At 36.5% G+C, this 13,676-nt stretch overlaps 1 protein-coding gene across 3 annotated transcripts in view; it reads left to right on the top strand.

Moving 5' to 3' along the window:
* LRRC2 (leucine rich repeat containing 2) overlaps positions 1-7,050 on the top strand; it is a 94,554-nt gene extending 87,504 nt beyond the window's left edge. For all 3 annotated transcript variants that reach the window (XM_087926841.1, XM_087926842.1, XM_026703916.2), the window contains one exon: positions 4,603-7,050. In XM_087926841.1, coding sequence (XP_087782967.1) covers positions 4,603-4,652 — 50 coding nt within the window. In that variant the 3' untranslated portion in view covers positions 4,653-7,050. The remainder of the gene's footprint in view (positions 1-4,602) is intronic.
* Positions 7,051-13,676: the final 6,626 nt, after the last annotated feature.

Consider the following 13,676-nt stretch of genomic DNA (forward strand, 5'->3'; position numbering starts at 1 on the left):
CCATCTTCACCAAGATATAGGGAATGAGATCATGCAAATAGCCAAGAGGCCCCATATAGGTTTTCTAGACAGCTGCAGTTTGCTGCTAGCATCTAGCGCCATCCATAGGATCTCAGTAGCTACTACAGACTAGTTTATGGACCACAGTAAAATTCATGAGAAATCCCATTGGTGAACAAAATCAAACTAGTTAGGGTTAGGGATAGTGTGAGGGTTAGGCTTAGGTCTCCTTGGAGTCAGGGCCAAAAACTAAGGTCAGGGATAGATTTATAATGGCTTGGCAACAATAGCATCAGTTAAAGCTTTTTGTTCAGACTTTTTAATGGAAAATACATCAGAAAATTCCATTGCTAATGATAATGAAACTATGGTTGATTTTGGCTTTGGATTAGGGATAAGGTTAGGTCCCCTTAGAGTCAGGGCCAAAAATTAACATCCAAAATATATTTTTTAAAGTTCTCTAAGGGAAGAGGAGGTAAAAGCTTTTTGTTTGGATTGTATACTACTTTATAATACATGGGGAAATCCCATTGCCAATGAAAATTAAACTAGATTGGATTATGTATAGGGGTAGAGTTAGGGTAAAGTCTTTTTGGAGTCTAGGCCAAAAATTAATATCAGGGAAAGATTTTTATTGGTTCTCTTAGGAAAGTGAAAGTTAAAGCTTTTCATTCAGACTTGTATATTGCAATCAAACCAGGGGTGGGATTCTACCAGTTCTCACCTATTCGCTAGAACCGATTGTTAACATTCTAAGCAGTTTGAAGAACTGGTTGTTAGAAGAAATTACTGGCCTAATCCTGTAAGGAAGGCAGGAAGGAAACATTCTGGTGTTGCTTACAGAAACTGCCTCTCTATTAACCCTTATTACATTCTAGGACTAGACTTCCTGTCTCAGGAACGTCTCTGGAGTTTTTTCCCCTCCTTTGCTGGTACTTTGCTTGTGTGGAGTGACCATTTAAAGTTACAATGGCACTGAAAAAAGTGACTTATGACCATTTTTCACACTTACGACTGTTGCAGCATCCCCACAGTCATGAGAGGCCAGGCGAGGAGATGCGTGCCTCGATATGAGTGATATTGAGTTGGCCATATCCAGCCAATAACATGACCACCAAGCCATGTCCACCCAGTCACATGACCATCAAGCCACACCCCCACCTAAGCCATGCCCACAGAACTGGTTGTTAAAAAATTTGAACCCCACCCCTGAATCAAACACATGGAAAATCCCATTGCCAATGAAAACTAAATTAGGATTAGGTTAGGGATAGAGTTAGGTTTAAGATTAGGTCTCCTTGGAGTCAGGGATGAAAACTAATGTCACAGATAGATTCATAGGGGTTCTTCAAGGAAAGCATCAGTTAAATCTTTTCTTGTGGACTTGTTTAAGGAAAATACATGGGAAAATTCCATTGCCAATGAAAATGAAACTATGGTTGGGTTGCAAGTAATACTTTCTTAAATGTTCTCTAAGGAAACAAATGGTTACAGCCTTTTGTTCAGACTAGCTTATGGACCATCTCAGTCTTGTGTTCATCCAGAAGAAGCAAGTTTCTTCTAGTAGCACAAGAGATTTTTTTCCCATTTACTATAGTTAATTTTGTATCATCCTAACTTTCTTAATCTATTAATTTTTGAATCAGGATGTTTATTTGATGTAGTCATAAATCTACATTTGTTTTATTTTGTCAGAAGTTGCCTAGATCACAAATGTTAAGTTATTTGTTTTTATTCCCATTTAGTCAAACTGTGCCATAAGTGCTTACCAATCATTGTCATTTTTAGAGAAAGTAGATTATTTACACAACATGAAACTAAATATTTACTCCATCTGGGAGCTATTGAGGGAAGGAGATGACAAATGGATTACAAAGTGATGTTATAAGGCAAAACCTTTTTGGATAATGATCAGAAAGGTTATGTGTATAGTTGTGAGTGTCAGGCCACAAGCTATCAGGTATAACCATCATGTTATAGACTTTATTGTTGTTGTTCAAAGAAACTAATCTAAGTCCAGAAACCTAAAAAGGACATAAACAGAAATGGGGTATGTTCCTTCAAACTATTAACAAGATACAACATGCTGTCATAAAATAAAGAATGAGTCTAACTAAGGTCTTAAATTGCCTTAGTGACTGACAGTAGCCTGTTTCAGTTTGCTTTATGCTGTAATAAAGTTGGCTTGATTTTAGCAAACCTTGTTAAGTGATCAGAGATACTATGGCCAGTAATTTGTAGTTCAGTGTGTTATAAATATTCATCTTACCACAGTTAATTCATTAACCAGGGATTTCTATGCTATATAAACCCACCTAATAAAAAGACACCGAATGCCTGTACCATTGGCACCAGTTTCTTAACTTGGATAGGGGAGGAACATTCATGTCATGTGGCCTCTGGGTTGATTTCAGTAAGATGAAACAGAAATGAGATGGGGAGGAAGGTATGGTCTGTAATAAAACAGAGAGAAGAAAAGAATGGAGAATAGGAATGGGACAAAAGAGAGAAGGGAATCGAATGGAGTGGCTCAGAGATAAGTGGGTATTATACAGTGGTCTTGATTGGGGTTTGTTGAATATGCTTAATTTCCTGTGTTAAGCACTGAGATAGGCAAAAGTCAAGCCCAAAAATGCTAGAGCAGGGTTTTCAAGCTCGGGGCCCATGGGGTGGATGTGTCATGCACTGGCCACACCCATGCCCAGTTTAGTGAAGGGGAAAAAAGTTGCAATGCATCATGTGACAACCTCATGATGATGCGAGTTTGATATCCCTGTGTTAGAGAATTCCTAGAAGTCTGGCACTCAGACAAATCTACCACCAACTGGCACATATGAATAAACAACATCTACATTCCATTCAAAATAGATAATCAAAAAGCTAAAAAAATAAGACCAAAACATCTGCTTGCCAGCAACCAATATTCAGATTGAGATAAGCCGAGATAAACACCAATATTAATTCTAGACCAACAACCAAGAAGTAAACAATACCTCAATCAAGGAACTACCAACTCAGACAAACAGCAAGCAACAGCCTAATGAAGGAACTACCAAGAATACTCCCACCAACACTGACAGGGCAAGAAAACTCCACTCTCTTCTAACACTGATGATGTTACCTAGTTGGGTAATGAAATGTCTGCACAAAAACACCCAAGCTCAGAGAGCATATAGGATCCCATAGACTAAACAGCCTATCAGGAGCAATCCAGAGCCATTCCAAACATTTTTCTTTCTTTCTCATGTACCAATAATTGGTTCATATGATATCATAAATTTTAATCTTGAATTCAACAGCTAAAGGAAACAGAATGGAAATTGTTAGTTATTGGGGACAAACCCCCAAAAAACAGAATGTGCAGCAGCAGTCAAGCCAGGCAGCCAAATGAGAGAGGAAGGGCCCTAGAGTTTACACACACTGATGACAAACACTGTTTTGTAGTTTAAATAGTTGTTTAATCCTATTAGAGTTTAAACATTGTCAATCAGTCCATATGTCATACACAAATATATCCATTCAGTAACTTAGTCCATTTACTAGTCAGTTCTATATCCTTATCTGCTTGTAAAGATATCTTCTCCTTTGATACCTTTCCTTTTGAAGACAACGCTGAGTATTCACAGGATATCAGCACATCAATGAAATAGTCCTTTCGTTCAGGTATTCAAACAGTTGTAGCAAACAGTAGCAAAACAAACAGTAGCAAGCAGAAAAACAAGCAGAGAGAGAGTTACGTTTCTCTTACTGCCTTTTATTGCCATTTGTAACCGCACCCTTAATTAGTTAATTACAAGCAGTTTGGTGCTTAAAGCTACAAGTTACAAACACCCAAACCTTGGTTTATATATTTATTCACCCAAACTTAGTTGGTGTATCAATGTTATACCCAACAGAAATCAAAAAGAAAACTACAATATAGCAGAGACAGAGCCCTGTTTCGTTCTTTGGCAGCAAAGCCTCGTTACCAGAAGTCAATACTTGTGAATAAAATAATTTTATTAGTTTCTTGATCTTCAGGATTGGCCAATAGAACATGAGTAGCAGAGAGGTTTATTTGAAGGCAGTGAGGAACTTACCTGGTATGTGAGAAAGAGCAGAAGATGGCTTGGGCCTTACCAGGCTGAATCATATATAGAGCCTATTTTAATGCATTCTCATACTTTATCCCAAACCAGGATCTGGAAATCATTTCACATTTCATTTCAGCAAAAATCCTGAAATTTCAAAAGATTTGACGATCTCACAAGATTGGGATGTTTATTAATTTGTTAAAAACATTTGGGGGTTCTGGGAATTATTTGGATATTTTTAATAGATGGAGTGTTATTTTTCACCCCTGGAGCATTTTTGAACATTTTCTTGCATGGTCCCTTGTTGCATGTATTTCTGGTCTATCTTATACTAGATTACACTGAATCCCATGCATCCATTAGAGACTCAGAAGCATCTCTGTTGTGTTCAACACATTATTCCCTAAGAACATCAGTTGTATTTCAAGCAAGAATAGTATTAAAAATAATGGGATTTTTCTATTTAAAATGGTACATGCATTTCAGTGAAACGATTCATAATATGAAAATTTATGCTTTGTCTTTACAGAGATTGTTCCTTGCTATACCACAAAAGTATCGCTTAGCATCCAAATATGAACAGTGGAATTTCTATAAACAGGAACTCTATAAAGACTCACTTCTGCCAGATGAATTAGAAACCATCCTCAGCATACAATAACAACAAAAGCTCTTTTTAAGAAGAAAAGAATAAGCTATCAATAATAACATTGATGCATAATGGAAGATTTAAATGATTGGGTGAGCATATGATAGTTGCAATCATATGTAACCATGACTGCATTCACTTTGCAAAATGTTTCTGTTATGAAAAAAAGGATGTGATTATACTTATATACTTATATGAAAAAAGTAGAAAGATTTAGGTTATAAGGCTTGTGTTGTAATGTTTTTTTTTTCAGATGAAACAATAAACATTTTGATTTTTTCTTATCCCATCATCAGGGATAGTCATTTGAGCCCTGTGATCCACTGGAGAATGATCAGAATCAAGGTGCAATTAACTGTGCTACTCTATGCATGTTTACTCAGTTTCTACTCCGCACAGCTCACTGCCAGGGAAGTAAACCTATTTTCTGAATTCATTACATTTACTGTAGATTCGATCTTTCACCTTGGAGTTAAAAATGGTTGCAGGGATGGGTAATTGGATCTATACCACCTTGTGAGACAGATCCATCTGACACATAGAGATTAGTCTAAAGTTACCCACTGATCTTCATGGAATGTAGATCTCAATCTCACCCTATTTGCGTTTCAACAACTTAATTACATTTTTAGATGGGATGAAAGATTTACAAATAAACATATTTTACAAACTTTATTTGCAGAGGGTTTTTTTTTTTACATATTTTACAGTGGTTGCCCAGGGATTGTTTAGGTAGCCTGACAGGATGATGATCAACTTGATACACTGCAGTTATATTTCTGAAACCACTTCCTAAAATACATTTCCCTCTGACTTCCTTTTGAATGGGAGTCTCAGACAAAGCTATTGCTTATTTTCTGAGTTGTGTAATGGCACATAAGAAAAAAAAATGAAATGATTGCTCATAGTTAACTTGTTTACTTTATTTTTTCGAAGCTTTTTTTTCCATTGTGACCTTAGACTTGAAATAATTGCTAGTAATAAATTGCCATACCGAATCAATTATGGTGGCTCTATTTTTTTCTTTTTTCAACAGTTTGCACTTTCATTAGAGGCCACCAGAACTTTAATTCAGAGCTGGAGGGCTACAAAATGATAGTCATAGCAAAGACAGAGGAAACTTCTTCGCTGCCACCCAGTGTCTGCCTGGATTTTTGCAGTGCTGATGTGATAGCTCTATTCATTATCATCCCTTCCATATGTAATAATATTTTAAACTCAAGTGATTTTAAGAGCACCCCTTAATGATAGGCATGGAGGCATGGTTAAAGATGATGAGCTTGTTAGCTGGAAGGCTAGCAGCCTGGGTTCGAGATCCAAGCGCTGCGCAATGGGATGAGCTCCCGTTACTTGCCCCAGCTCCTGCTCACCCAGGAGTTTTGAGATATGCAAATGTGAGTAGATAAATAGGTATCACTTCAATGGCAAGGTTAACAGCATTCTATGTACTTTGGCATATAGTCATGCTGGTCACATGACCATGGAAATTGTCTTTGGACAACACTGGCTCCTTTAGCTAAGAAATGAGATGAACACCGTCCCTTGGAGTCAGAAATGACTGGCTAGGGGAAACTTTTAAATTTACCTTTACAGTAGTCATTGATCTGATATCTGTAAATTAAAATAAAGCCTTCATACAAAGCAACAGTGAGATGGATTTGCAAAGAATGTATGATTTTCTGCTTTAATTTCTTACAGGAAAACATCTTTTAAACTGTTGAAACCTGTTGAAACTATTTTTTAAATTCCCAGTTTGCTTAGGAAATTTCAGCCAGTCAAAATCTGTTATTTGGAGGTGGGTTTTAAAAAAAACATTTATAAGAAGTTACATAAAAACAAAGAACTTAAATTTTCTAGTAATCAGTAAAAGACCTTATGTGTTTTATCTTACATAGTAAATTTTTCTATTTGTCATTGTTAATAAAGTTTGCTTACAAAGATATTCATAGATACATAGCTGATTTACATAAAATGAAAACATCGGCAATCTTTAGGATGATAAGAATTTATCTTGACAGACACTCATTTGGAAAGATACCATAAAACTTTAGATGCATAAAAAGAGCTAGACATGTTTCAGCGGCTCAAAGTTAGAAGAATATTTAAGAACTAAGCACTTTCATTAATATTTGTAACATTATTATTTGTTGGTTATTAACAGTTTTGATCTTGTGCATAAGACATAATTGTGTTTATTTTTATTTGAAAAAATTACTTGTTTTGTAGTATGTCATTTTTGTTGGTTTAGTGCACATTAAACTTGTAAAATAATTTTGTTTTGCATAATCCCTTTTTCCATTCAATAAATACTCTATATTGATAATCCAATTAATCTGTACTGTACTTTCATTTGTGTACCGGGTGTTGGCCAATTTTCATCTAGTCTCCTATCTTCCCCTTTTGGGGAATTGGTTGAAAGGGTGGTTGTAGCATCAAATGGCCCTGGGAGAAGCAGATTATCCCCTTCAATCAGATTTCAGAATAGGATACCTTACTGAAATAGTATTGATCATGGTTGTTCATTATCTCTGATAGAACTTGATTTGGGATGGTGCACCCATTCTAAATCTCCTTGATCTCTCAGTGGCCTTGATGCTATTGATATAATATTCTGGGCAGAGTTCAAGGGTGGAATGGGTGTGTGTGAAGTGTTTTCCTCATTCCCTCAGGATTGATTGTAGTAGCTGTTGGTAAGAAAGGAGCTATACCTGTGGGATCCCTCACCCTCAGGTCTCCTGCTCCTATGCAACATCCACACAGAGTTCCTGAGTAAAATCATCCATTGCCAAATGATTAAGTATCATCAGTATCACCTTGTTGTCCTCTAGTGCAGAGGCCCCCAACCTTTTGGACACCAGGGTCCAGTTCATTGGAGAAAGGTTTTTCTGTGAACTGGAGAGGGGATGGTTTTGTATGTTGCCTGCATCCCATGGATGGGGCTTTGCTTGTTTGCATGCCCCAGATGCTGACATGCTGAGGACCAGTGTTGGTCCATGGACTGAGAGTTGGGGACCTCTGATCTATGGTCATTATGACTTTTTTCCTGCCATCATCTGGTAGTCCTAAACAAGTTACTGAATGAGTAACCTGTATGCCAGATAATTTGCTCTGTGCTCCTTAAGATGCTACATTTAGAAATGATGGAGGGATCTCTTGTTCCATGAAATCTTGAAGGTAGATTCTATGCTAAACCAATCATGTCTTGAACATGGAATGAAAGATCAACATCCTGATCATCTCTGGAACAAAATGACTTGGACTTAGAGATCCTGGTTCAGTCTTCACACACTGCCTAAGTCCCTCTACCCAACATAATGAGCCGTGGTGGTGCAGTGGTTAGAGTGCAGTACTGCAGGCTACTTCTGCTGCCTGCCGGCTGCCTGCAATTTGGCAGTTCAAATCTCACCAGGCTCAAGGTTGATTCAGCCTTCCATTCTTCCGAAGTGGGTAAAATGATTGTTAGGGACAATATGCTGATCTGTAAACCACTTAGAGAGGACTGTAAAGCACTGTAAAGTGGTATATAAGTCTAAGTGCTATTCCTATCATAAAAGTATGGAATCATAGAATTTAGAAGGGGCCATTTAGATAATCGAGTTCAACTATCCATTCCCTGTAGAAATCCAAATGGCTTTTCTCCTCTCCAGCTGACTGCATCCAACGAAGGGTTCCCTCTCAATATAATGTTTCCGATTGTCAAATACAGTGTTACTCTCAAGGCCTTCAACCAAAGAAGGGTTATTCCTCCCAGTCCAGTCACCGATTTTTTAAAAGGCCAGTTTTTTAACTTTAATGACTGAAGAAAACAAAAATACTTTAAAATGTATAAAAATACATTGAAATTATCATGCTACTTAGATGATCCAATATGGATCTACTTCTAGTTCTTGCTTGTAGCAAAGAAGCTTTCACTTATAAATAAACTCAAATTTTAAAAGATAACTAAAAAAGTTAGTAGATCTTATTTGGCTCTAAATCAATAAAGTTAAAGAGAAAATACAATTATCTTTTCTTTCCTCTTGACCAGTGACATTTAAATGCCACCTAGAAGTGGATTTTTCACTGTTGCAGGGGGTTGGGGAAGGAGAGTATCAATTTATCATAAGATCTGACAGCTTTTCATATAATGCAATTTGTTACAAATGGACTTCTGGTACAAGATGCCAAGAGGGCAGAAAAATATAAGTTTGCTTTGCTTCAACTGAACAGTTAACACAAGGTTCAGAAGCAGAAGACACAAAGGAATACTTTTTATTGTTTAATTGCATTACCTTGCCTTTGTTTGACAACTGTTCCACAAATTCCACCTGTTTTCTTCCCCTTCATTAATCCTTACTTATCTTTCTTCTTTCAACTTGTGAATCTCCAGAAGACTGTTTACAAAACTAATTTGCTACTAATTACAACATAGGTTTTCTTTCCTGTTTTTATTAGACGAAGCTAAGGGAAAATCAGCACTGAAAGAGCAAAACCGTCAACAATATTAATACAAGTCAATGGGATTTTTACACAGATCCATTGAGTTAGGTCAGAATTAGCTAAAAAACCAATACTGTATTCCCATAATGACATCAAACAGTTTATTTGAAACCAAGAGAAGATATTTTCTTTCGTATTGAGACAGCAATATTGATAGGTGACTTATCTTGTCACTGGTAAAAACTTGGCTTTACTCCCTCTCTCAACCTAGAAATTTAGCACTCTGGTCGTGTTGACAAGGGAATCTGCTGCTAATTTCAGAGATGAAAAATGATGGAATGCTTATTATAAAATTAGAGTGTTAAGTCTGACCTTTCACAGTAACAACTTGACACTGGATGCTTGCATATAAACCACAGGACTTTGGTTGTGACTTTGAGATATAAATTTAATCCTTTCTCTCCAATACCTATGCTGGTGACTAGTTGTAAACAATACTTTTCCATTTACTCCATTCATACTATGCTAGGAGTTTTGACTATGCTAGAAATTTCAGGAAAATACATAGTGTCATTTCATCATCATAACCTACAAGCGGTTTTTCAGCTAGAAATACAGGTAGTTGTTGACTTACAACAGTTCATTTAATGACTGTACAAAGTTACAATGGTATTGAAAAAAGTGACTTATGACCGTTTTTCACAGTTACGACTGTTGTAGCATCTCCATAATCATGTGATCAAAATTCAGAAGCTTGGCAATTGGTTCCTACTTAAGACCATTGCTGTGTTCCAAGGTCATGTGACCAATTTTTGCAACCTTCTGACAAGCAGATAACAATGTATGGTTTGATAGCTTATCAGAAGGGGAGCATTAATTTCATCATGGTGATTTCTGCAAGTTCTCAGACTTTTAAGGTTGGGAGATGCAAAAATGCAGATCAGTTTCAATGTGAAGCATTGGAAAGTGCAATTGATCTGTTTAGGAAATGCCCTGAATCTCTAAGATGCAGTTTCACAATGCAATTCTATATTTTTCTTCATGGAAATAAATGTGTGCATATTCCTTAATCTGTATCATTTCCTCTTGACTTGTGGTATATGCCAATACATTAAAAAAAAATGACTGAGCAGAACTAATACATAAATACCAACACTTTAAATTTCATATTAATGCATATTATGCATCTGAAACATTATTTGAACATCCTTCATTGAGGCAGGGTGTTACATCTCTGGAAATTTATCAAGATTTTTTTATAAAAAAACATACCAAAGTCAAATTAGGAGGAATTTGATTATAACTCCATAGGCATTCAAACTAAATTTGGAGTTTACTTTGTAACCCTTAGGGAAAAAAAGAAGGGACCCACTTTTTTTGCTCTGTTATCTGTCTGAAATTCTATAAAAATCTTTATATAAGCCTTCTATTTTACTTATATAAGCCCTCCAGAGTCATCGTGAATTGGAAGAGCATATAAATATTCTTAATAAATTATAAATAAGATTCTTTTATTTGATTTTCATTCAAAGACAGAAATATGATTCAAAATGCATATAACTTCATCAGAAATGCTTTAAACCAGCTGGGTTCTTTCTTGATCTCACAGGCCTATGGTTCACAGCTGTAGTAAGATCGTAGAGAGGAACCCATTTAGTAGGCAGAAAGCAGTTATGGTTCAGGAGAGCTCAAATAGTTTTTATTTACCTTATAACTTTAGCAGTTCACAAGCTTCAAGTATGAGGAATTCAGAAGCAAAGATATGAAAGCAGTCTGGAGTAGTCTAAAGGACTCAGGCCAAAAAGAGTTGCATAGATTTGTTCATGAATCAGTCAGAAGATCCACACACAGGACAAGATGCTAGAAAAAGTAGAACACCATAGAAACATAGGTGTGGAGCAGGAGAATCCTTTTGGTCAAGAGGAGATGGTATGAAAATTGGTCTTATATAGGCATGACTTAATTAAAGGAATTGCTGCCTTCCTTGAGGAGTCATGATTACCACTTCTGGTCTTCTTAACTCTTAGCTACTCTTGAGTTGGACATCCTATTGGAATCTTCTTCCTCATTATCTGACTCATCTTATGGTTCATTATATCTGCGATGTCCTTCATCACCTTTTGACTTTCCAGGTTAACAATCCATGAAATCTGCTTCTTCATCACCTGAATTAGAGTTAGAAGATGCCATAATATCCATGTACCCTCTGAAACACCTTTGAAGCTACAGGGCTTATTCTGTGCTTTTCACCTATATTTCAGAGAACTGAGATTGTGAGGCAAGTGCAAATGATATGTAAGCAAGAGTTTGAAGCAGTATTAATATTTTTGTCTGTGGAAGATTGTTTTTCTTCTAAATTTTTATCCTGATAGGTATATTCTGTTGAAAAGTGATCCTACTCCCATAGTTTTGCAATGAAGAAATATCAGGAGCAAAAACAAAAATCAGTAAACATCCAGAGATCAAAAGCCAGGAAGGGACCAACGCAAACAGAAGCCAGATGAAAATCAGGATAATAAATGAAGAAAAGAACTTGAGATTCTCAGTGCAGAGATAGCTGGAATGTCAAAAGCAAGAATATTGACTCCCTGAAATACAACTCTGTCTTTGAGAACTATGTGCACTGATTTGTTAAAAATCCTTCAAATTCCACACCCAATTTACATTTGATTTTGAGTAAATATCATATTTCAGGGTGTAGATTTTTGAGATGCTGGTGACTAATTTTGGAAAAGAAGGAAAGAAGCTTCAAATGCCATTTGCATATAGAAATCATCACTCATTAAAAAAAAATAACAACAAAGCATGTACTGGTCAAGCATGTACTTCCCCCTTTTCACATTTAGCCATCAGTTATTGTTTTGGTAACTTTTGCATTTGCATTGTTTTTTTTTCACTGGACACCCTTCCCTTTGATATTGGAAGGAAACCAGCACTGCTGGAAACTCTACGGCTGACCTGTCACTAGAGTTGTCATTACAGCTAGATGGTGTGGCCTGAATGTTTAATGCCTTATTATTCTATTTCATGTTGCTTATGAATCATTCTAAAACATTTTGAAAAACAAAAAAGAGCATGCATGGGTCAGACAGATCATTTTTAATTTAATTGCTCTTGTTATAGCTGACTAGTCTTGGAGAAAGGAATGTTCATTCTACTGTTGAGAAAGAAAATGTGTATAATTGAGTTCTGCCACTATCCTGTTTGGGGAGGCTCTAGTAATTAATTTGTATTTGGAAGCATTAATTGCCTTAAGGCAATAGTCATCCATTTAGATTCTTTACAATCCTTGGCATCCTGTTCATGCCACATAACATTAATATATTTCTACTCCTTCTGTGTCAAGATATTGTTGGGATGAGTTATGGCTGATGAGAATCCATCATTCTACCTTTTAACTGTAGGAGAAGGGGGAAAAAAATAGAAAAAGCATCAGTGGCAGCTACAAGGTCTTCCCAAAATATAAATAAAATTACATTCTTATATGAACTTAGAAGCATTATTTCAATGTATAATACCTACCTTACTCTTTCAGTTTATACACCTAGGGATCAGTTGATATTATGCATGGAAATGCAACTATTGTTTTGAGTCTCCAAATGAAGATTGGAGACAGCTAATTTTAATTAGGTGAATATTGATTTTCATACAGTATTTGGCTGGCATGCTGCCATCATGTGGGCATTTTCCAAAATACAAGCCCCATACTTAGTATGATACTTAGTTTTGGCACCACGGTAATATTTTTGAGCCCCCCCTTTTGGATTCCCCTGGTCTCTTCCCTTTTCATTCTTGCCCAAATAATATCTAAGGAGGGGTTTAGTTCCCTCCCTCTTTTATCTAGTATGGAAGAGACCACCTCTGCTGGTTTTGAAGCTCATCCAAGAACATGTCCTTCTCTTCTCCTGCTCTTCATCTTATTCAGAACCTTCTGTCAGAATTCTTCTTCACTGTTGCTTTAATTTGTTCTTTTGGGGCTCTTTTGAATGTCACATCCTCTTTCTCAGTCACAGCCCCCATTCCTTCCCTCACCTACCATCTTTCCTCTAGTTTCTTCAGTGCTTTGGAAGGCCTGGCAAAGAGATTGAAAAGTTCGAGGAAGGAATGTGAGCTGTGACTGAGAAAGAGGGTGTAATATTCAAAAGAATCCCGAAAAAACACATTGAAGCAACAGTGAAGAAGAATTCTGTCAGAAGGTTCTGAATATTTTCAGTCTCTTTTTTGGAAGGAAAAGTTTCAACTTCCTCCCATGTCACCTTTGACTATATTCTCCACTGAGCAACAACAGGACAGTAGTTAATGGTAGCAAATAATCATGGAAGCAAAATGTTAGTAATGACTACCACCCTGAAATAGAATTATTATTATTTTCTTCTGTTCATTTATGTCCTATTCTAGGAGACTGCCAGGATAAGTCCCTCTGGTTTTCTTGGCAAGGTTTACCTTAAAAAGCTAATCAGCCCCATCTTTCATCCTAGTGATAATTAGGTACATGCACAACTACACATCTGTCTATGCAAGAAGGCCACAGATCT

Source organism: Pseudonaja textilis, chromosome 2 (genome assembly GCF_049901715.1).
Source record: "Pseudonaja textilis isolate UNSWEBS1 chromosome 2, rPseTex1.2, whole genome shotgun sequence".
Lineage (NCBI taxonomy): Eukaryota > Metazoa > Chordata > Lepidosauria > Squamata > Elapidae > Pseudonaja > Pseudonaja textilis.